This window comes from Paroedura picta, chromosome 4, assembly GCF_049243985.1.
Source record: "Paroedura picta isolate Pp20150507F chromosome 4, Ppicta_v3.0, whole genome shotgun sequence".
NCBI lineage: Eukaryota > Metazoa > Chordata > Lepidosauria > Squamata > Gekkonidae > Paroedura > Paroedura picta.
The window spans coordinates 38,701,436-38,725,865 of record NC_135372.1 but is presented as its reverse complement, the minus strand read 5'-3'; the positions used below and the strand labels follow the sequence as shown (position 1 = coordinate 38,725,865).

The 24,430-nt window shown below is 46.3% G+C and overlaps 1 protein-coding gene across 3 annotated transcripts in view; it reads left to right on the top strand.

The window, feature by feature from the left end:
• PAPPA2 (pappalysin 2) overlaps positions 1-24,430 on the top strand; it is a 133,318-nt gene that overhangs the window by 65,900 nt on the left and 42,988 nt on the right. For all 3 annotated transcript variants that reach the window (XM_077332507.1, XM_077332508.1, XM_077332505.1), the window contains 8 exons: positions 210-301; positions 3,476-3,669; positions 5,970-6,101; positions 8,038-8,173; positions 10,016-10,226; positions 12,819-12,990; positions 15,764-15,941; positions 16,828-17,041. In XM_077332507.1, the coding sequence (XP_077188622.1) occupies positions 210-301; positions 3,476-3,669; positions 5,970-6,101; positions 8,038-8,173; positions 10,016-10,226; positions 12,819-12,990; positions 15,764-15,941; positions 16,828-17,041 (1,329 nt within the window). The remainder of the gene's footprint in view (positions 1-209; positions 302-3,475; positions 3,670-5,969; positions 6,102-8,037; positions 8,174-10,015; positions 10,227-12,818; positions 12,991-15,763; positions 15,942-16,827; positions 17,042-24,430) is intronic.

The following is a 24,430-nucleotide window of genomic DNA, read 5'->3' as shown; positions in this document are numbered from 1 at the left end:
TCCTTTTGCTGTGAAGGAATAGACCTGAAATGAGCCATTATGGCTTCCCTGATCATGCCCCCCCCCCGTGACTTCAAAGCATCATTTATGAGCAGGCTTGATGCAAGCAAATGGAAGCTTGGTGTGATGTCTGAAACAGGGTCGGCGGAGACATGAAGTGCTTTGAATTCCCCCCCCCCCCATGTGCTATGTCAATGTTTTTCTCTTAGGAGTCTTGAAGAAGAGTGCGATGACGGGGACCAAGTAAATGGGGATGGTTGCTCTAGAACCTGTAACAAAGAGCAAGGATTCCACTGTGTCGGTGAGTCCACAGAGGCCAGCGTGCCCTTGTATTAAGTTAAAAATCTGAAAGTATTATGGTGGGTTATTTCGTGCAAGCATTTCTGCAGTTCTGGCACGGGGAGGGAGGATCCTGTTCTCTGCTATAGTGTCCAGCTTCTGTACTTTTGTGAACAGCTGTGATCTAGGCACCCATGTAAGATACAGGTGACCTTTAATGGGATAAAGGAAAACTCAAACATGTACGGATAAGCACAACTCAAATGAACGCTGGAACAAATATACACAAAACCACCCATGCATGATTTGATTTTCACAGGAAGAGAATATTAAATCTTGGCATTGAGCAGAGTACATTGGTAACTTTGAGCGGAGAGCATAATTCCTCTCACCAAGCATAGCACTTGATAACTTGTAGTTTATTACTACAATTCGATCTTAACTCTATAATCCTGAATCAAACTACGTTGACCAGAGTAAGCCAGAATAATGTGAGGAAGGGTATCAGGAACAATCACAGCTGTGCAAGCGAAGTCTCTCCGCTACTGGAATTTGACAATACCTGCTACGGGTCACGCTTGAAGGAAAGACGTTTAGCCTTGCTGAAAGTAATGCCTCCCTTGCTTGAAAAGGTTCCAAAGAGAGAAGGTAGAAAGGCAGAACTTTATGAGCTAGAGGGGTACCCCAAAATCTGGGAGAGCAGGGGCTACAGGGAATTAAAAAATTGCATTTCCAGCTCCTCAAATCCCCATGAGATCATTTTAAATATGTATCTTTCCACTTGGCCTAAGAGCCTTGATACATCGATGCCTATGCTTTTGATCTTAGAGAGAATTCAATGATACCAGATTGAAATGAATGGCTTAGTATCCTTGTACCTTTTGCAGCATCCATTTCCATGCAGTCTGCTGAGGGCCGTATTGGCAAGAAGCAAGGGGAGGTAAATACGGAGGAAAGACACTGTTTGGGCCTTGGCTCAGCTCTGGGGCCTGTTAGTTCTTCCACAAATATCCCACCTCTGAATCAAAGTGTTAAAGGCCGACTCGTAAATGTTCCTACTCAGAAGCAGCAAGAGACGTCGTGCTGATTGACAAGCAGGTGGCTTAAACTGCTGTGAACTTTCTCTCCAGAGGAAATCACTCGAATTTGGCATATCCTGAGTTGAGTTTTTTCCACAACGTTTTCCTGACTTATGTCTTAATTTAAAAAGCTTCCCCCCGCCACAAAGTTGGAACGGCTTGCGTCTCATGCAGCATTTTGGCCAGGGCATTTAAAACATTTTGGGCAGAAACCCATATTCCATTGACGTCTGTGGCACGGTTCCTACTGACCAGTCTGTGTGGCGTAGCGAGCTGGACACAAACCGGGAAGGGGCTGACTTCAGATCCTGCCCACAACCGTGATCTCTCTTGGTGGGCTTTGGAGAATAGTTTCTCCTTGCATCCGCTCAGATCTTCCCTTAGAAGGTTGTAGACTAGGTGAGTAATTATCCGAAAGCACTGTCAGTTAAAAGTGCTGTAAAAAAAGAAGAGTAGGTTTTTATACCCCACCATCTTTCTACTCGAAGAAATCCCAAAGTGACCTACAATCACCTTCCCTTCCTCTCCCCACAACAGACACCCTTTGAGGTAGGCAGGGCTTGGGGAGCTCTGGAAGAACAGTGACTGGCCTAAAGGAGTCTCTAAGTGGCTTAAGGGTAAAGGTATCCCCTGTGCAAGCATCGGGACATTGTCTGACCCTTGGGGTGACGCCCTCCAGCGTTTTCATGGCAGACTCAATTCGGGGTGGTTTGCTAGTGCCTTCCCCAGTCATTACCGTTTACCCCCCAGCAAGCTGGGTACTCATTTCATTGACCTCGGAAGGATGGAAGGCTGAGTCAACCTTGAGCCGGCTGCTGGGATCGAACTCCCAGCCTCAGGGGCAGACAGCTTCAGACAGCATTTCTGCAGTTCATCACTCTCCATGGACTACAATTCCCAGGCTCCTGGGAGGGCCGCAGTTTGACTACCCCTGCTCTACGCAACAAGAGGCTCCCTAAGTGGCTTACAGTTGCACTATATTGCTATATGTTTCGTATGTGTAATTCTGCCATACGCTAAATACATACATACATACAACTGCATTCTCTTTCCCTGGGGGAGTCCAGAGCTTGCACTAGAAACCTCGGGGACCTGGAATCTAGTTATATGAACTTCCTGAAATTATACATGATCCAGTTGTTGGTCTGAAGCAGTAGAACAAAGTTCGAGTCCAGTGGCATCTTTAAGACGAACCAAGTTTTATTCAAGGTCAAAGTGTGCATGCACACTTCTTCCGATACTGATGGTGTGCGTTAGGCCTCACAGTCTCTTCAAACAAGTACAGCACAGACCGTTTCAACACAGAACAGATGCAACACAGGTCTCGAGACTTTGGATTGGCCGGGCCTGGCATTAATGGTGGAACCCTTGGCTTTGGATCGGATCTTGACCTTGGCCATGTTAGTCCTGTAAGAATTCATCTTAGGAACCCTTGGGTTAGTGGTTCTCAACCTGGGGGTTGGGACCCCTTTGGAGGTCGAACGACCCTTTCACAGGGGTCACGGCAGGGCAAGCAGCTTGGCCATGGGGGGCGCGCCATCCACACAACAGCCTTGCGGGGTAGATCGAGATACAGCATTCGTCTGTCTAGAGCTGTGGAAAAGAGAGAGATCGGCATGGTGGGACAATAGGCAGAACTGAACTGAGAAACCCTGGAAAAACACCAATTTATATACAATCATGAACAATGGATCTTCACACCATTGGTCAGTTTTGGTTTAATTTCTGTGAAAGAACACTTGCATAGTTTTATGGTTGGGGGTCTCCACAACATGAGGAACTGCATTAAAGGGTCGCGGCATTAGGAAGGTTGAGAACCCCTGGGTTAGAAGAACATATAATACAAATGTGGATTTGGGTCAGATAAATCGTGACCTGGAGGAAGAGAAGAAGAAAAGATGAGGAGAAACTCAATGTTCTCCAGTGGTCTGGGGTGGGGCCATCTCTACCTCTGGGAGAAGGTCCTCCTGGGAGCCAGGCAGGGTCACTGAATGTTGTGATTCCTGGTGGGGAGGGGCTTCTGTGTGTTTGGAGGTCGAAAGTGATTTTTAGTTTCTCACAAAACAGATCCCAGAAAGTATTCAGCTTTCATTTAAAAAAAAAAAAAAACTTTGTAGGTGAACCGAGCCTATGTTACGTCCACGAGGGAGATGGCCTTTGTGAACCATTTGAGATCACCAGCAGCATCGAGGACTGTGGCCTCTACACCCCCAAGGAGTACACGGATCAGTGGGCCTCAGAGGCCTATGCTTCCCACCAGGATCAAAAAGCCTGCCCAGTTTCCCTGGTGACTGGAGAACCTCTGGTGAGGGTGAGTAGAATCCCTCTCCCTGCTCATTTATGAGCCTTGATTTCATTTTCGTAGAAGATATAGAAGTTTCAAACCTCCCTGATCTTGCTAACTATGCCAGCTATTGCTTTGGTGCTTTAACTGGGATGAACCGAATTCTGCTGCATTCAGTAGCAATTGAGAAGTCCAATAAAATCATCACAGATCCTGCGTTGAGCAGGGGGTTGGACTAGATGGCCTGTATGGCCCCTTCCAACTCTAGGATTCTGTGATTCTGTAAAATGAATGAATGAATGAATGAATGAATGAATGAATGAATGAATGAATGAATGAATGAATGAATGAATGAATGAATGATCTCAACCCCCTTCTTCTGTATCATCATTCAATAAAACTCAAGACATGGTGACAAGAGGCGATTGGCTGTAATGAGCTGTAATTCCGGGGGATTCTCACCTGGAGGCTGGCCTCCCTAAAGCCCAGTGGGATGCAATGCCTCAGCCTCCAGCCTCCAAGGCAGCAATTTTTGCCTTGGGAGCTCATCTTTATAGTCTGGAGATGAGTGGTAACTCCATGAGTCCCTGCTAGGCCCTTCCTGGAGGTTGGCAATCCCAGGGATAGAAATGGAACCTTTAAGACCTACAAAGTTTTATTCAGGGCATGGGCTTTCGTGTGCACGCACACTTCCTCAGATACAATGTCTTGGAATGGAAGTAATCAGTTCAAACAGTTTGAGTGTAATGAAATGGTTAACAGATTGAAAATGCAAATGGTTAACCATGAAAATGGTTAGCAGATTTCAGAGAGAAATAGGAAAAAAAAACAGCCATTTGGATTTGTTTGTATGCACTGGAGACTGAATTGCATGGGAAAAATTTGGCGTACAATAAATATGTCTATGTTAAGAAAATAATGGGCAACTAGATAATCAGTTGCTGACAGCAGTTAGCTGGGATCTTGCCCTCCTGCCCCTTGCCTGTCCTCTCAAGCGTGGAAGCATCTTGGTGAATCATCTTTGAAGGAGAGCATTTGGCTGTCTCAATTCACAGACCAGAGAAAAGGATGTATATACTATTCCAAACTGCATTGCATTATACTAGTCATAGTTACATTACAATCTACTTGTTCACATCAGTTATTCCAATAAAGAGATCAATTAAAATACAGAGGACATTTGGCTTTTGTGAGGGATTGTTGAGAATGCAGGTTAATATATATAATGCAGTTAAGAAGCCAGTATCTTTCTTAAGTTACAGTACAATCTACTTATTCAAATCAATTATTCCTAATAAGAGATAAACTAAAATACAGAGGACATTAAGCCTTTCTGAGGGCTTGTTAAGAATGCAGGCTAGCATATATAGTGAGCTAAGAAACCAGTGTCCCTGTTGAGTCCTGGTGATCTGATTGTTCTGAGTGTTGTAATAATTTGCATCTCAGCAATTTCCCTTTCCGTTCTGTTCTTGAAATTCCTTTGTAATACAACTTTGAGGTCATTTATTGAATGTCTCGGAAGATTGAAGTGTTCTCCCACAAGGTTTATCAGTCTTGTGGTTCCTGATGTCAGATTTGTGTCCATTTGTGCTTTGGTGTAGAGTTTGCCCTTTTTGTCCTATGTAGAGAACAGAAGAGTATTGTTTGCATTACACAACAGGCTTCAATGCTTGTTTTTCATTACATTCTGATTGTTGTGGGCCTGCAAGATGGTACTCTTCTGCCAGGTGTATGTTTGAGGCTGGTAGGCGTAGAAAAACCAGAACATCATGTGGGCCTCCCCTATCAATCAATCTGGAGTTTCTCCCCTCAGTTTAGTGGTTAAGAGCAGCGGCTTCTAATTTGGCAAGCCGGGTTTGATTCCCCACTCCTCCGCATAGAGCCAGCTGGGTGACCTTGGACCAGTCATTCTCAGTTCTCCCAGAGCTCTCAGCCTCACCTACCTTACAGGGTGTCTGTTGTTGGGAGAGGAAGGGAAGCCACTTTGAATCTCCTTAAGGTAAAGAAACCCCAGCTCTTTTTCTTCTCTTCAGCAGCCCTGGATTCGTTATAAGGCGTTCTTTCTCATCTGAGTTCCCATGAAGATCTTCGATGACCTGCCCTCATTAGCCATGGTTCTGCAAACATAGTAATCATACAATTGCAAGCCCCCCCCCCCCCCGCCCAATATGAGTTTTGGGGAGCTGAATTCATCTGTATTTTTAATCAAAAGCCTTTCTACTAGAACATAAGAGGCAATTTCCCGGTGACTTTCTGATGTTCTTCTCTTCTTTCCCCTTTCAACCTGCTTCACCCCCACCTTGCTATTTAAAACCTCTCCTTTCCAGGTGTGCAAGCCTCACCCTCCCAACACACTGGACTATCAGCCTCCTCTGGCTTGGTTCCCTTGTACCAGCCATGATGTTCTGCAGGATATCGAGAAGGAGAAAATGCTCTCGGATGATAGGATTTGGCTGAAAGTAAGTACTCTAGCATTCACAGTAGCAAGCTCCCTCTATGAAGGAGGGGTTGGTGCTAGGGACAGTTTTCCACATGTAGGGACAAGCTCGTATCTCACAAGATTGAATTCTAGAGGTAGTCAAAATTCCCCTTAAATTATGCAAATCATCAAACCTTATGTAAATTTCCCTTTGAAATTCATACTGAACAGTATGTGAGCAGGAGGCATTCTGCACATGTTAGATAATGCACTTTCTATGCACTTTGGAAATAGATTATCCTGTTCTGCATAGGAAAATCCAGCTGCAAAAGAACTTTGAAAGTGTATTATTCGATGTGTGCAGAATGGACCCAGGAGACCTCAAATTAATCTATGAATTCCTGGTTCCTGCAGTTCTCATACTGAGACCTGGAATTTGGGGTTATCATCATTCCCAATTTTTTATATAAGTGGTGATGGTTGCCAAAGGAACTTGGAGGGTGTGTGTATGAAACATTGATTCCTTACCTTCTGTGCCATTGATGTTCCGGGCCAGAAGAGAAACTATTATTAAGATAACAGACTGGAATTTTCCTTGGTCCTGAGACTCTGTTGATCCCATGTTGCTTCTCCTATAATGCTCCCAAATCCCCTGTATGCCTCCCAGTCAGAGAAACTTGTTGCTGAAGAAAGCCCCGAGATTAAAAGCCCGAGCACTTAACTGTCGGTTGTAACATTTTCCAAGCATCATTGTCCTAAGTTTCCTTGGGAAGAATGCTTTAAGTCAAGATCTTTAGGAACTAGACTGGGGACTACAAAAGGGGAGTTGCACTTTGGATCGAGGTTTTACTTCCACAGTGCTTGAATTATTCTACTTATACAGGGAATACTGTGTGGTAGACCCCCCCCCTGCAACTAACCCTCCCTGAAATGTGTTCCAGCTTGTAGGCGTATGCACCAGGACATACCTGGGTGTAAATTGCACAGAGCTTTTATTCCGATCCCAGGTCGATTCAGTCCCTGCCGTCGACACAAAATGCGATTTCTGTTTTGATTTTGGGCAATTTAAATTTTCCTTCTGCAACAAGAAGGATTGACCTGGGGTGACCCTACCTTTATTGTGCAATATCTTAGAGTGCTTTAAATCTCAATATTTTAAGAATCGAATTGAGAAAGCAGGCTGTTTTGAATCTGGGCTTTGCTCCATAGTAGAGAATCCCTGATTGGCCAAAGCTGCTCATGTGACAAGCTCACCTTAAAGGAGAAGCCCCTAATTTCTCTCAGCTTCTGTCTGTCTTGGATTTTTTTTCTCCCTCCTCTGCCTTCTTCAATCCTCTCCCCCCCCCCTCCAAGAAAAGAAAGAGGCTCCCTGCTTGGCTCCTCTCCCTCCCCCCCTTCAAGAAAAGAAAGAAAGAAGCTTGGCTCCCCCCCCCCTTCTGAACTACCTTAACCACGTGCAGAACACTTTTCTGTTTCAATGTGGGGGGGGGGGGGAGAGAAAGACCAGAGTTCAAATCGATCTGAATTCAACAGGATTAGCAATGGAATAAACAAAGTAAGTACAGACTCTGCCCTGGTCTCCTGGTTCTTGTTAATACCCAGAGTTGAACTTTGTTGATCTTTGGGCTAACACCATGGTGTTTGCAACTGCCTCCTCCTTGGGCAGCCAAAATTTCTCCTGAGAAAGTGGGGCCTCCCAGCAGTAAGATGTGGGGGGGCTTTTTGGACTGCCTCAGGAAGGGGGTATGAGAGATGGAGTTAGGTTATGCTGGAAATTTGTGCTGTTTACTTGTAATAATGTTTCCAATGGGAGAAAGAAAGAAAACAAGGGAAGCTGCAGATGAAGGGCGGCATCCTCCAAGTTGCTAACTGCTTTGAATTGGGATTTTTCTCTGTCTCAGTAGCACTTCCCCCCCCCCCATGTGATTTTGTACTTGTCCTAACATTTTTCTCCTTTGCTGTATCCTGGAGCCCAGGTGTGCTTCAGCAGTCCCAGCGTGGCTACCTCACTGTTCGTTTTCCTGGCTTCCGACGGCACATCAGCTGGGGACCAGCCCAAGCCTACTATGACAGTTCACTTGGGTGACCTCAGAGGCCACAGCCACTTCCTGGGTGAGTGGGCAAAGCCACAACGCGGAGCTTCATACCAACGTTTATGTGGTGTGGGCAGCAGTGAATAGTCCTTCTTTTCTTTACAGTGTGCTTCTTGTGGAGTTCCTTGAATTTAAGGCAGGCTGCAGATACAGAGATATGGATGCCAAGACGGAGGGATGAAGGGATGGATAGCTAAATGGGTAGATGGATGGAGGGAAAGCTTGGTGCAGTGATTAAGGGGGGTGGCTTAATCTGGCGAGCTGGGTTGGATTCCCCTCTCCTCCACATGCAGCCAGCTGGGTGACCTTGGGCCAGTCACGGTCCTGATAGTTCTCTGCTCGCAGAGCAGTCTCTCTCAGATCTCTCTCAGCCTCTCTCAGGGTGTCTGTTGTGGAGAGAGAGAGGGAAGGTGATTGTCAGCTGCTCTGAGACTCCTTCAGGTAGTGAAAAGCAGGGTATAAAAACCAACCCTTTTTCTTCTTCCCCGCTTGCAGGGGAGGAAATAAATGGGTGGATAGGGTGGGTGGATGGGTGAGAGGGAGGGAGGATGGATGCATGCATGCATTCATGCATGCATGTATATATAGATAGATGAATAGGGAGATATTTACCCCTAAAGATCTGAACATGGTTTGAATGAAGGGTCACTGTTCATGATGTGAACATCAATCATGCTTTATTCTCTGGTAGGGCTTTGCTTTGTCTTACAAGCAGAGTGACACCTTTCTACTCCCCTTGATTTAACTGGACTTAAAATGGTGCAGCTCAACAGAGGTCTGCACTTTTAAATCCCTGTAAACCAATGGTAATAGCCAGCTGGATGACCTTGGGCCAGTCACAGTTCTCTCAGAGCTCTCTCAGCCTCACCTGCCTCACACGGTGTCTGTTTTGGAGAGAGGAAGGGTAGGTGATAGTCAGCTGCTTTGAATCTCCTTTAGGTAGTGAAAAGTGGGGTCCAGAAAAACAGCTCTTCTTTGCTGAGTAACCAGAAGACCCAGGAGGCGTGTCTGTTGCTGAGCTCGGGCATCCCAGACTGCCAGTGGAGACTTAAATGCTTATCTATTGGTTGATTAAAAACAGTTCATCTCACAGTTCTCTGACTTAAAGGCATTCTTGAGGGGGTTATGTTGGAAGGTGCCCCCTGTCCCAGACGCTCTTTGCCCCTACAGCATGCAAGAAGAAGTCTAGACTGGAGCCTCTATGACACGTGAATTTGAATGTTCCCATAGACATCAGATACAGGAGCATGTAGACATTCCCTTCCCTCCCCATAGCGCTGCCTGTGAGCCATGGATCTTCTGCTGGTCGATTTCAGATCTTAATTATTTCCTAGCTGCGAGCAGGAGAATTTTCAGAAAGGTATTACTACATTAGTGGCAGCCATATTGCCCTCCGGTAAACTCAAAGCACTGGCTTCTACATTTCCAGCCTTTTGCATGTTGGCTTGTTTGTGGCAGAACCCTCTGGACCTCTGGACCCTCTGGAGGCTGCACCATTAGCAACTCTGATGTGCATTCTCAGTGAGAAAGGCAACCTGTCAATGAAGTAAACAAATGCACCTTAATAGAGCATGCCCTTGTTTCACGCATTGCTCTGGCCTGGCCCTTTGGGTCTCGCTATTGGTCAATCGAGCTAGATCATACCAAATTATTTTCCACAGCTCTGTGTTACCGAGAAAGTGGTATGCAGATTGTTCTTCACAGAAACCATCTCTGATGGTTTTGTTGACGGGACCCTGGTAAGCCTCTGAGGATCTCCATGGGTTTAATGGGATCAGTTTTGGAAACTTCCACTTCAGAGGGACCATGGGGATTCATGGAGATTTCAGCATCACCTAAAATCTCTCTTTTGTTCCTTCAGCAACGTACGAGCTCTCGTGCCAGCAGAACCCACTGGTTATCAACGTCACGGACAGCCTTGCGGTTCACCAGATCAGCTCGGCCGTGTTCAACTTCTCCTCTCTTTCCGTGGGCATCTCTGCGGTGGCCCTGCGGACACATTCTTCCTCAGATCCCTCCACGCCAAGCAACTGCCTGCCAGAAAATGAGGGACGCAGCCACGAGAAATACAGGTAAAGGAATGCTTCGGATGCACCCACTTGCTCCAGCTGAGATACAGTTTAGCAGAATCCCTGAAACCAACAACAACATAGAAAACAAGACTGAGAATGTGCTTGTTGCCAAACACTGGAATGCATAAGATGAACAGTCTGAGAACTCCGCTTGGTGCAGAGATTAAGACCGGTGTTCTCTGATCTAGAACAACCAGGTTTGATTCCCCGCTCCTCCTCTACATGCAGCCAGTTGGGTGACTAAATGAACAACCATCATAGCTGTAGAGATATAAGGCAAAAGCAAATTATGGCAAAAGCAAATTTTGCCTTATATCTCTACAGTTATGATTGTTGTTCCTTTAGTCTGAGGAAGAGTACATGCACATGAAAGCTCACGCCTTGAATAAATCTTTGTTGGTCTTAAAGGTGCTATTGGACTCTATTTTTGTTGTGCTACTTCAAACCAACACGACTACCCTCTTGAATCTTACCCCATGGCAGCGAACCAAAAGCCTTGACTCTTGCTTTCCCAAGAATACCTTGTGACTGAGGGGAAAGCTTAGTTCAAAACAAGCATGGTATGATCTACGCCCCTATTTTCTTAAAATTCTGAGTCTTTTCTTTATGGTTTTTGTTAATGAGTGTTTCTAAGACAACTCATGGGCTGTTCCTTTTCATTCAGAAAATTAGTGGTGCAAATAAAAATTTCTTTGCTTAGGGGAAAAATCTTCGTTTCCCCCCCCCTTTGACTCTTTACCCTGGCATTTCCCTCCCTTCTCCCATCCCTGATGTCTTCACTGTTTGTATTGTAGTACAGTTTTCCCCTCATAAATAATGTTTTGCCTTCATCTTCTTTGCTCCCTTCAGTCTCCCTGTCTCTGCGTGCCTTTGTGAAGCCACAAGAGTAATTCAGTCCTGTGACGGGTTTATAATTACTTCTGAATTTTCAGACATAAGCTTTTAATAGCATTCTTATCCCCCCCCCCCTTAGGGCTCTTTCCTAGGTGTAAATTGCACGGAGCTTTTATTCCAACCCCAGGTCGATTCAGTCCCTGCCCTCTACACAGAATGCAATTTCCGTTTGGATTTTGGGCGATTTAAATTTTCCTTCTGCAGCAAGAAGGATTGATCCGGAGTGACCCTACCTTTATTGTGCGATATCTCAAAGTGCTTTTAATCCTCAATATCTATTTGGGAAAGAAAGCTCCGTGGTAGAGAACCTCTGATAGGCTACACCTGGTCATGTGACATGCTTGCCTTAAAGGAGAAGCCCCTAATTTCTCTCAATTTCTGTCGGTCCTGGATTTTTCCTCCCTCCTCTGCCTTTTTCGATCCTCTCCCCCTCCCCTCCATGAAAAGAAAGAGGCTCCCTGATTGGCTCCTCTCCCCCCCCCCTTCAAGAATAGAAAGAAAGAGGCTTGGCTTCGTCCCCCATTCTGAGCCTCCCTAATCACGTGCAGAAAACTTTCCTGTTTCAGTGGGGAGGAGGGGGGAGAGGAAGAATCGAGTTCAAAGCGATCTGAATTCAACAGGATTGACAATGGAATAAAGAAAGTAAGTGCAGACTCTGCCCTAGAGTAAATGGGAGTGAGCTGGTTTTGTCTTAGTGACCTATTAATGAGCATTTCTAAAACAACTCATGGACTGTTAGAATCTCTTGCTTTTTATTTCCAAAGTCAATGGTGCAGAAAACATTTTAATAGGATATTTGGGGAGTAAAAGGCTCACTTGGCTCTTCGTGAATAACCCACACTTTTAAGGCAAGTATGGCATGGGGTAGAGATGGGGAGGGGGATGTGCCAGGGATCCATCTAACAGAATTCACAGCCAGAGATGTAACTTAGTGTCTCCTTTCACAAGACCTGGGAGAAAGGTGTGAGTCATTCAGATTTCTTCTGCTTCTGTAGAAGCAGATTTCTTCTGCTTCTGCAATAGGCCTCATACAAATGATACCAAACCAGCTTGGTGTAGTGGTTAGGAGTGCGGACTTCTAATCTGGCGAGCCGTGTTAGATTCCGCGCTCCCCCACATGCAGCCAGCTGGGTGACCTGATAAAGCTGTTCTGACCGAGCAGTGATATCAGGGCTCTCTCAGCCTCACCTCCCTCACAGGGTGTCTGTTGTGGGGAGAGCAAGGGAAGGTGACAAAGTAAGCCGCTTTGAGACTCTTTTGGGTAGACAAAAGCAGCATATAAGAACCAACTCTTCTGCTTCTTCTTCTTCTGCTTCTTCTGCTCCTGGTTCTTCTGCTGTTTCTGCTTCTGATCCGTGCCAGTCTTGTCACACTGTCATAATCAGTGTGAGGTGTGCAAGTCCAGCTAGTCTGCAAAGCCCTGATTGATTTCTCATTCAGGTTTTCTTCCTCTACGACTTAATTACAAAATCAGCCCTGGGAGGAGCTGTCATTGAGGCCCCCGTGTTTTGTCTTGGCACACCTACAGTGAAGTCGGATGCAGGATCCAAAACCATAGAAGTTAATGGTCAACACTCGTTTAGAATGGCACTGTTATTCCTTTAGGGTTAATGTTGGTTTGTCTTGTGCTGAACAGAATGGTACTCTTTCTGCAAAGTAAGAATTTGCATTTAGGATCCCTTCTCTTTCCCCCTACAGTTGTACACCAAACACCTGTGGAGACCAAGGCAGCTGTGCGCTGCCATTTATCCATCATTCTGCTGTAGTCAACTGCACCCCTGGCAACCAGGGGCTCACACAATGCCTTGTTACCTGTGAAAAGGGATTTGTTCTCCATGCCAGCCAAGGGCAAATGCTGCACCCAGGACAGGTGAGTGGATGAAGTTATGGCTGTGACATTTGAGAGATGCTCCCACCTGCAACCAGGTCAGATGGAGTCTGACCTGGCTTAGTCAGGCCTTAACAGTGTCATGGCTTTGGCTTAAGCCTAGACTATTGAGGGGTGCCATTGGTGGTAGAAGGCAGTGTGCCTGTCTGTGAGGCAGGGGGGTCTTGCCATGCGTAACAGCTTGGGGAGGGGGACATAGGGGCAGGATTTGGCAGGAACATTGATTCACACAGAAAGAGCAATACAGTTTCCTCTGATCTACAAGGTGCCAAAGCAACCCATCCGGCCATCTGGTGTTTAGTCTGAGCTCCCAGCGAGGACAGCCTTGTGAGAAAAGATAAGGAAGTGAACAGGAAGAGGCTTTGAAGTGCCAGCAGAGGGTAGGAGGGGCACTCTCGAGCATGCCCAGGTAGCTGCCACAACTCAGTGGGAGATCCGGGAGCACATAGCAATGAAGTGGACCTCAGAGAGGAGTGAAAAATCCGGGTCAGGAACTAGGGGGTTCATGACAGGTCCTAGGAGTAGAATGGTTTGATTGTCCTTGCTTTGTGCATGGGTGCCTGTGAAGTGGAGAAAAACCTTTACATGGGCTTAGGGGCAGAAGGAAGCATGGGACTTGAAGGGGAGAGGAGGAGACCCTGGGAGGTAGAGATGGACTGCAGCGTTTGGCGTCCGAGGCAGCAAATTTTGAGGGAAGGAAAGCTGATACACTTTGTGGTTGTAAGGATGTGTTGGAAGACATTTGCCCAAGCAGAGTTTTACCCTTTGAAAGCAGCGAGCTTGGATGGAAGCGATCTCCACAGGATTGCGCTGGTAGCCGCAGGTCGTTAGCAAGCATTCCGGCGTTCATTTGTGTAGCTTTGGTGGCCAGCGTGGCCCCTGCTTCTCCTCTATGATCCCCGTTCTTGATTTCCCACCCTTTCCCCCCACACGGTTCCTCCAAATGCCACGTCCTGCATTGCTGAAAATATTTCAGGGTTTGGCACCCGCACGCACCCCTCCCCCAGAATATGAGGTCTAGAATAGGCAACAGCTTTTGCAGATGATAGCTGTATGCTGAATAGTCTTTGGAATGAAGAAGCCGGGTTTTCTTTGTGCCAGATGAAAACCTGACGCTGCCTTGTACTGAGTCACAATGTCGCTCTGTCAAGGTCAACCTGGTATACTCTGATTTGCAGCAGCGTTCCGGAGTCTCAGGCAGAGGTCTGTCCTGTCACATACGATCAGATCCTTTTAGCCGGAGATGTCAGGGGTTCAAGCGGGGGTTTTTTTGTATGCCAAGCCGATGCTCTACTACGGAGCCCCAGCCCCTGCCTGAATCATGGCTCCTTTGTAGTTGTAATACGTTAGACCGGATTAGGTCCTGAAGTAATACTAAGCACACAAAGTGATATTTGATCACAAGCACGTATGCATTTGTGTTAATAAATCATACTAGCCGTAGAGATAGCTTGGTGTAGTGGTTAGGAGTGCGGACTTCTAATCTGACGAGCGGGGTTTGATTCCCCGCTCCTCCTCCACATGCAGCCAGCTGGGTGACCTTGGGCTCGCCACAGCACTGAGAAAACTGCTCTGACCGAGCAGTAATATCAGGGCTCTCTCAGCCTCATCCACCTCACAGGGTGTCTGTTGAGGGGAAAGGAAAGGGAAGGTGACTGTAAGCCGCTCTGAGACTCCTTTGGGCAGAGAAAAGTGGCATATAAGAACCAACTCTTCTTCTTCTTCAGTAATATCAGGGCTCTCTCAGCCTCACCCATCTCATAGGGTGTCTGTTGTGGGGAGAGGAAAGGGAAGGGGATTGTAAGCCGCTTTGAGACTCCTTCTGGTAGAGGAAAGCGGCTTATAAGAACCAACTATTCTTCTTCTACTACTACCAATACTACCACTACCACTACCACTACCACCACCACTACCACTACCACTACCACTACCACTACCACTACCACTACTACTACTACTACTACTACTACTACTACTACTACTACTACAACACAGAATTTAAGGAACCTGAGCCTGATTAGTTATTATAATAATAATAATAATAATAATAATAATAATAATAATAATAATAATAATAATAATAATAATAATTAGATTTATTATAAGATTTATTTCCCGCCTCTTTCTATAGGCTCAAGGCGGGTCACAACAGTCTCAACCCCATTAAAATACCCATTAAAAACTTTCAAAAATATCAACATGATGGCAAAAATCCCCAAACCTCCCCCCCCTACCGAATAAACGAAGATAATGGAAAGGAGCAATGCACACTTCCTGACTCCCCGGGGGGAGGGCTGATGTCCCTGATTCTCTGACCCCAGCCTCAACCATAGACCTGGTGGAAGAGCTCCGTATACTTTCCTGTATTGTGTGAGCTCATGGGTAGAACTCACATTGCTGACCGCTTTTTTCCTGTACAACTGAACGTATGTCCCCTGTTAGAATTAATTGCTGGCTTAGGGGCTGAGATAAGGGCAGTGTTCAGATTGCCACAGCGCCCCCATCAACAGAGACTAGAGCAACAGCCTCTGATCTGGAGAACCAGGTTTGATTCCCTGCTTCTCCACATGCATCCGGCTTTGTGACAGTCACAGTTCTCTCCATGAGCTGTCTCAGCTCCACCTATCTCTACTGTGGAGAGAGGTGTCTATTGTGGAGAGAGGAAGGGGAGGCGATTGTGAGCGTCTTTGAGACTACAAAAGTTCAGCTTTTCTTCTCTCTTCTAGTCATCATTTTGTTTTATTTTGTTTCTCAGAAGGAAATCCTGTTGACTTGCAATTCTGGGCAGTGGGACAGATCTGTGACTTGCGACCCTGTTGACTGCCAGGCTCCGGAACAGTCGAACGTGCTTTATGCCGAGTTCTCCTGCCCTAAAGGGACCACCTACCTGAAGCGATGCTTCTTCTCTTGCATCAAGCCAGCTAAGCTTCAAGGTATGTCTCTGGCTTTTGCGGAGGAATCTTCTTATAAGGCAGGGGTAGTCAACTTGTGGTCCACCAAATGTCCATGGACTACAAATGCTGTCAGGGGCTCATGGGAATTGTAGTCCATGGACATCTGGAGGACCACAGGTTGACTACCCCTGTGGGACTAACTGCACATTGCCTTTTCTCCTGGGGTTTTTGAGTCAGGTGAAAAGATGTATTGAGAGCCAGCTTGGTGTGGTAGTTAAGTGCAGTGGCCTCTAATCTGCAGAACTGGGTCTGACTCCCCATCTCCTCCTCCACATGCAGCCAGCTGGGTGACCCTGGCCAATCACAGTTCTCTCAGAGCTCTCTGAGCCTCCCCTCCCTCACACGGTGTCTGTTGTAGGGAGAGGAAGGGTAGGCGATTGTAAGCCGCTTTGAGATTCCTTCAGGTAGTAACAAGCGGGATACAAAAAAACCCCAGAACTCCTTCCCTCCTTCTTCCGAAGCTCTGCATCTCCTGGCATGCAAGGGCCTGATTAGAATTAGGCTCTGGGGAGAAGAGGCCTATGCCTTTCTCCCCCACCCCCATGCTGTTTTCCTGACCCGAAGCAGCCCTAGGAAGCTGCTGTTTTCCCCATTTGGGAATCATAATGTGTAGCCCATCAGTCCATCTTGGGCCCCCAACTGGAGAAATAGTGACCACCCTGGGCCATTTCAGGACCGTTTCTGCACTGTTTCTAGGAAATTAGTGTTATACCCCACACTCCCCACCTGGCATGGAGAAGGGTGGTGAGGGTTGGGATATGCCAGGGTGGGATGCAGCCCATGGTGGGCCCACATAATTCTGTTTGAATGAGCTCTGTGTGTGTCTCTCTCTCTTTGTCTCTGTCTCTCTTGCTCTTGGAGTTAGGAATGAGTCAGTGGCTGACCTGCCTGGAGGACGGCCTCTGGTCACTTCCCGAAGCTTACTGCAAGTTAGAGTGTGACGCTCCACAGCCAGTTGCCAATGCTAAGCTGCTGCTGCCCCGATGCCTGCAAGGCAACCACGATGTTGGTTCTGTCTGCCGGTACAAATGCAAGCCTGGATACCACGTGGCAGAAACCACCGAGGGAAAGTCCAGGAAGTGAGTAGAACAATCACTTTGTCCTGCTTTCTGTTTCATAGAACTGCTCTGGGTCATATGGGAGGGCAGTATAAAAATTTAAGAGAATGGATGGATGGATGGATGGATGGATGGATGGATGGATGGATGGATGGATGGATGAATGAATGAATGAATGAATGAATGAATGAATGAATGAATGAATGAATGAATGAATGAATGAATGAATGAATGAATGAATGAATGAGCGGGCGGGCGGGCGGGCGGGCGGACGGACGGACGGATAAATGGATACATGGATACATGGGCACATGTATACATGGATAGAGTTGGAAGGGGCCATACAGGCTGTCTGGTCCAGCCCCCTGCTCAATGCATGAGAAGTATCTGTCCATCTGCTTCTTAAAGGCCTGCAGTGAAGGGGAGCTCACCACCTCCTTAGGCTGTTGAACTGGGAATTCTTTTTCCCGATATTTCCATTACTGTTCTACACATAGTTTCAGCCATTACTGCGGGTCTTACCTGCTGCTGTCAACAGGAACTGCTCCCTGCCCTCCTCCAAGTGACAGCCTTTCAAATTCTTAAAGAGAGCGATCATGTCCCCTCTCAGCCTCCTCTTCTCCAGGCTGGACATTCCCAAGTTCCTTAAGCTTTTCTTCATAGCTCTTGGTCCCTTGGCCCCAGATCATCCTCGTCATTCTCCTCTGCACCCTTTCAATTTTGTCCATGTCTTTTTGACATGAAGCCTTCAGAATTGCACACAATATTCTGGATGCAATCTGACTAATGCGGTGTACAGCACGACTATGACATCTTGCGATTTTGTTGTGATACCTCTGTTGACACAGCCCAAGACTGCATTTCCCTCCTGTTCCGTCTTCTTAGTCCACATAACAATACTAGGCTAAGACGTCCTTTTAAAATATAGCATCAGCTTCATTCTTTGGAAGATATGCAGAAATGTAATGAAATATATATTTCTCTGTGCCTGATCTATTCATCAGAGCAGACCAAAGATAACCTGTACATCCAGACGGTCATGCCAGTTTAATAAATATGGGGTACCTAGCCATGAGATCTATCTAATGTTGGACAAGTCATCAAGTGAGCAAGGTTTTCTAACCAAAAGACTGAGCAAAGCTAGTATCTAAGGGATGCTTCAGGAGGGCAGGAGGGCAAGCAGAAAGAGGTTAGACCCATCGATATATCTTGGGCAAGCTTCCCAGTACGGTGAGGAGAACGGTAAAGTAAGAGAAGGGGTTGTGGTTCAGTGGTGGAGCATCTGTATGCAGAAAGCCTCCTGGCTCAATCTCTGGCATCTTCAATTAAACAGAATCTGTTCCACTTAATATTTCTGGTAAGGGGCTGAAAGAGGAGCTAGTCTCATGGGTTAAGTGCTACTCAATGCTTAACACCCACTCAGGGTGGCTGTCCCGCCCCTGAGTGCCTCCTCCTCCAACCGGCTTGCCTGTGTGTCCAGCAGCCAGCCAATCGCCTTCTGTCCCCCACCCCTGACCACCCCCTCCTCCTTCCACTTTCCTCCGAGACTTGTAGGCTGCAGATCCCTGCTGCATGAGAGCTGCCCCTGCTGGTGAGTTCCCTTCCTGGGGGCCTCCAGCCTGCAGCCTTTCCAGGTTCAGGGGGGAGGCAGAGGCCATCCGCCTTCTTCCACCACCGCCCCCAATCTAGCACCCGTTGTATTCCTGAATGCAATGGGCTTTGCCCCTAGTAAGTAAATAAATAGTTGTGCAAGTTCTCTAATTGAGACCCTGGAGAGAGCCGCTGCCAGCCCAAATAGATTGTCACACCAACCATGATTTGGTGCAATTTATCTGTGTTCACCGTCCTGAGCCAGCTTGCTGGGAGGGTGGTATACAAAACAAACCAACCAACCAACAATATATGCCAATTGTAATGTCCTTTGGCTGGATACAATAGACACTATCTATCAACCAACCAACCAACTAACCAGCCAACCAGTCAAATGTGATAGACCAATGGGTTGAGTATGGGCAGCTTCATGTGTTTATGGGTCTCTGTATCGTGTAAGCCAGGGGTACTCAACCTGCGTTTGCTGGCAGGGGGTCATGGGCATTGTAGTCCATGAACATCTGGAGGACCACAGATTGACTACCCTTGGTGTAAGCCACCCTTGAACCAGAATGAGAGATGTAATGACTAGCAAATAAACTCATCACAGAATTGTTTGAGTTATGGGGTGGCCAGAGCTGGGAGCTGCAATAAGGCAGACCAGGAATCGAAGATCCTGGGGTGTGCTCCGATGGTGTTTCTGTTAGACTTCCAAATAGAGAGCAAGACCAAGCTTTTTTGTTAGAGTCCCGGCGATCAAAAGGATTCATGTTTTACAAGTTGTTCATTGGATGTTTATTTTTCTTTAAAATGTTTATTTTGATAGCTATTTTTAGAGTTTATATGTAAGTTCTTGCGGTTTTTAGATTGGTTTGAAAACAGCCTTGAGTGCGCGTCAAGATTGGGGTGAAAACACGAATCTCTTAAAATAAATAAACGCTCCTAAGATTTCAGAGGTTTATATTTGGTTAGAGATTGTTTAGCAAGGACTTCTCTGCACCCGGAGTTCAAGTTCTTTGGCAAGGGAAGTACAGATTCTGTTCAGAAATATTATGGAAATTCAATTTGTGTGTATTTTGCTTGCATACTTCATTTCAGCCTGGATTTATTGAAGTGGTGCTGTAAGAGGAAGGGGTTTCACCCCACAGAGTGCCACTTTCTAGCCTCTCCCATCCCTCCCAGCTTTCAACCACAATGCCCCTGGGAATGCAGCTTCTGGGGGTCAGGGGACCCTGGGTGGCATTTTGACCTGCATTAGGAGTATGGAGGTGAGAAAGGGGGACTCGAACGTCCTTAATCTTCAACAATCCCTTAATCTTTGGCCATGCATTCACGGCTGTGTTTTTCTGTGCCTGTTACGGTTGATGAGAAGGGGAGACTGAAAATAGGGAAATAGTTAACAAAACGTTAAGAAGAGTCTTGCTATCATGAACGTTCAGAAGATCTGCCTTTCTGAGACCACACCGATTTGCATTGTGAAGAAGTGTATTGTATCGATCAGATTCTAGGAACCACAGTTTAAAGCAGGGGTACTCAAACTGCGGCATTTGCTGGCAGTGCCTCATGAGAATTGTAGTCCATGGACATCTGGAGGGCCGCAGTTTGACTAGGCCTGAATTAAAGTCTCAAACAGCAGGGGCAGGGGGAACAGAAGTAGCAGATAAGGCCTTGGTCACTTTCCACTGCACTCTATGGTGCCAAAAAAACAGCAGCTCCGCTGGAAGGGCTGGGTCAGGGAGCAGACAAGCACTAGCGGGCACTATCCTAGAGTGTCCCCAATCGGTGTCAGTTCCTCCCTCCTCTGCTCCAAAACTGGGAATTTCCCACTCATTTACAGATGTTAACTATCTGGAGGGCCGCAGTTTGACCACTTTAAAGCTACAGATATTTTTAAGAGAAAAGATTATTTATGCCCCATCCCCTCTAAATGGACTCCGAAAAGCAACTTAGAGGAATCAAAGTGACAATTAAAATTCAATCCAAAATAGTTTCTCGGGAGGGGAGTCCGAAGCAAGTTGCAGCCAGCTCTGATGGAAGAGCTTCCACCTGCCTCCAGGCCTCACTGTGGTACCCAGGAGAGAGACGTCATTGTGTAGTGATGGCAAGATTGGAGCTGGCTCTGATTCCCCAATCCTTCACATGAGTCCTGCAGGGTGACCTTGGCCCAGACTAAGCCCCAGCTACCTCACAGGGTGCCTTTGTAGGGGACAGGAAGGGAAGGCGATTGTAAGCTGCTGTGAAACTCCTTCGGGCCGTGAAAAATTGGGCATAAGATCCAACTCTTCTTCTTCTAAATTAGGCATTGTTGCTTGTTGTCTCCTGCATTTTTGTGGATAACTTTCAAGCCCTTGAAACGTGGCCTAGCTCAAGAAATTGAACAACAAATAGAATTTAATTATTCATAAAGTCAACCGTACGGCACAGGTGAAACAAAAAGTTGTTAAGAACAGCAATGGTTCGGAGGGCCAAGAGGATAAACAGAAATAGAGGCAACCAGGCCATCCAACCATCCCTGGAGAGGTTGTTTCAGGGGCATAGAGACATCCTTGAAGAAGCCTTGTCTCAGGTCTATGCATGCCTCACTCCAGCTGACAGAAACACCTGCAGTTGTATTGTGTGCAGTTGGCTTAGTGATGAAGAGCAGGGAACTGGATCTGATTCCTGACTCCTTCACATGAAGCCTGCTGGGTTAGCTAGGCCCAGACATAGCCTCACCTACCTCACAAGGAGAGGAAGGGAAGGGGATTAGAAGCTACTTTGAGGCTCATTAAGGGAGAGAAAACAAGATACGAAACCCTGCTTCCCTTCCCTCTCTTCCTCCTCCTCCTTCCTCCTCCTCCTTGTTCTTCTCCTCCTCCTCCCTCTTGCAATGACAGATGTCGATGGAGCCAGATCTAGGCATAGTGGAGGGGTGTCTGGTTGTTTCATGGGCTCACTCTGGCCCCACCAGTGGCAATTGGACATTGAAAAAAAGGGGCTTAGATCGATGTTATGGAAGCAAGTCCCCTGAGAAACAAGCATATGATTGGGTTGTAAACATTTATTTAGATATTCACACTGTCTTTTCTCTCCAGCTGGGATCGAAAATGGGGTATATGGCATCATCCTACACCAGAGCCAGCATGGTGTCATGGTTAAGAGTGGTGGACTCTAAACTGGAGAACTAGGTTAGATTCTCCACTCCCCATACATGCAGCCTCCACTCCCCGTACACGCAGAGCCAGCTTGGTGTAGTGGTTAGGAGTGCCGACTTCTAATCTGATGAGCCAGGTTTCATTCCACACTCCTCCTCCATATGCAAGCAGCTGGGTGAACTTGAGCTAGTCACAGCCCTTGAGCTAGTCACAGCTGTTCTGACCAAGCAGTAATATCAGGGCTCTCTCAGCCTTACCCACCTCACAGGGTGTCTGTTGTGGGGAGAGGAAAGGGAAGGCGACTGTAAGCCGCTTTGAGATTCCTTTGGGTAGAGAAAATCCGCATATAAGAACCAACTCTTCTTCTTCTTCTTCTTCTTCTTCTTCTTCTTCTGTGCCATACGGTTGACTTTATGAATAATTAAATTCTTGTAGTAGTAGTAGTAGTAGTAGTAGTTGTTGTTGTTGTTGTTGTTCTTCTTCTTCTTCTTCTTCACCACCACCACCACCACTTTGGGCCAGTCACCATTCTCTCAGGGCTGTTCTTGCAGAGCCATTCCCTTAGAGCTCTCTCAGGCCCACCTACCTCACAGGGTGTCTTATGTGAAGAGAGGAAGGGAAAGGTGTTTGCATGCTGCTTTGGAACTCCTTCAGGTAGTGAAAAGCAGGGTTTAAAAAACCACCACCTCTTCTTCTTCTCTCCTCCTCCATCACACCTTCACAACCACATCCACCGCTCAGTGAGGCAGGAAAGCCAAAAATGAAAGGGCTGACATCACAGAGGAGCTTTCTTGCCCGAGGAGGGGTTCACACAGGGGTCTTCCGATTTATAATAATAATAATAATAATAATAATAATAATAATAATAATAATAATAATAATAATAATAATAATAATAATAATAATAATAATAATAAACCTTTATTGGCATAACAATAAGAGGCAAGTACAGCCAAGCAGGGTAAAAATATAATAGAATAAAATAAGCTAATATTATTGACTAAAATACAGTAAAATCAGCTGATTAAAACATCTTAATTCTGGCTCGATAAACAGCCATTTGAAACAATATAAGCTCCTTGCCGTGCTGACCAGTGAAGAAGTTTTTAAAAGCAGCCTCTACTTAAGAGGTCAGAAGTCAGGTGTATTCTGGCATTCATCATCCCAGAAAGCTTCCACCCCTAGCCCTTGCCGTCTTGGCCTCTTTTCCATTTCTCCACAGCTCTGCTAATATATCTCCATAAGCCCTTCACTGGTCTAATCCTTGTGAGGAAAAAGTTCACTGTTGAAGAAAACAATCAAAACGCAGCACATCATTTATCCAAATTTGCATAATTACACTGTCAAACCTTTTTTTTTTGAAAAAATAAAAATAAATAAAAATGTAGAATTCTAGACTCCCAGTGGTATTGGACGTTTTTCAAAAAAATATTATTTCTGGAGAGAGAAAAAAAAATACCACAATTGTACAATAGTTTTGTATGAATAAAATTTGCATTACTTGGCAGGCTGGCAGGATATGGCTTTCTCTTTGGCAGAATATTCGCTTTCCCTTTTGTAGAAAAACTGCCCCCCTCCTTAATCCTTTTTTAGCCTAACATTACTGAATTTGCAGGGCGGAGGGAACAGCGCCTTCCCTCCGGCTTCCCTCGCTAGGCTCACCTGTCTGTCTACCTTGGGTCCTTGGAAGGAAATGAGAGAAAGGCACTGAGAGATGTAAACAGGACTCTGGAGGCAACTTGAAGTCTAACAGCATTGATGCCAGCGCAAACGGCTGTGGACTGAGCCCGCTTCCTCGGATGCCATGACTAGAAAAAACAGGCCAGCAGGGTCAAGGAACCGTGAAATGCAGGAAGTACTTAAGCCAAGTGAATTGTAGTTGTGCAGAATTCCAACTGAAAAGACAAATACAGAGACCACGTTGTAGTTGTGCTCAGCTGAACAAATTTAGGGTCCAGTGACACTCTTAAGACCCGCAAATTTTTATTCAAGGGATGAGCTTTCGTGTGCACGCACGCTTCCACAGATACATGGAAGCAATCAGTTCAAACGTATAGGCAAGTGACCCGTGTACTGGTTGGAGAGTGCCAGGTTATGCTAAGATCTGTAAATGAGTGGGGAAATTCCCAGTTTTGGATCAAAGGAGGAAGGAATTGAATTGGGGACACTCTAGGATAGTGCCCGCTAGTGCTTGTCTGCTCCCTGACCCAGCCTTTGTAGGGGAGCTGCTGTTGTTTGGCATCATAGATGGCTGAATGCAGTGGAAAGTGACCAAGGAGCTGTCTGCTATTTCTGTTCCTCCTGCCCCTGGCGTTTGAGATAAGGTGACCAGATTGTCCCACTTTTGGAGGGACATCTGGGGGCATCTGGAAAATTGTACTTACGTTGAAATATATTACAAAACTATTTTTGCGTTCTATGCATTCTATAAAATTTTTTGTTGCTCCATATAGACCAAATTTTAATCAAGAACCCCCCCCCCCCCCGGTCAATGGTGTCCCGCTTTACCAATGTTAAAATCTGGTCACCTTAGTTTGAGACTTTAATTCAGGGGTCTCCAGATGTCCATGGACTACAATCCCCATGAGCCCCTCCCAGGGCTCATGGGAATTGTAATCCATGAACATCTGGAGGGCCGCAGTTTGACTACCCCTGCTTTAATTCAGCAAACCCTCAAATGTTTGTT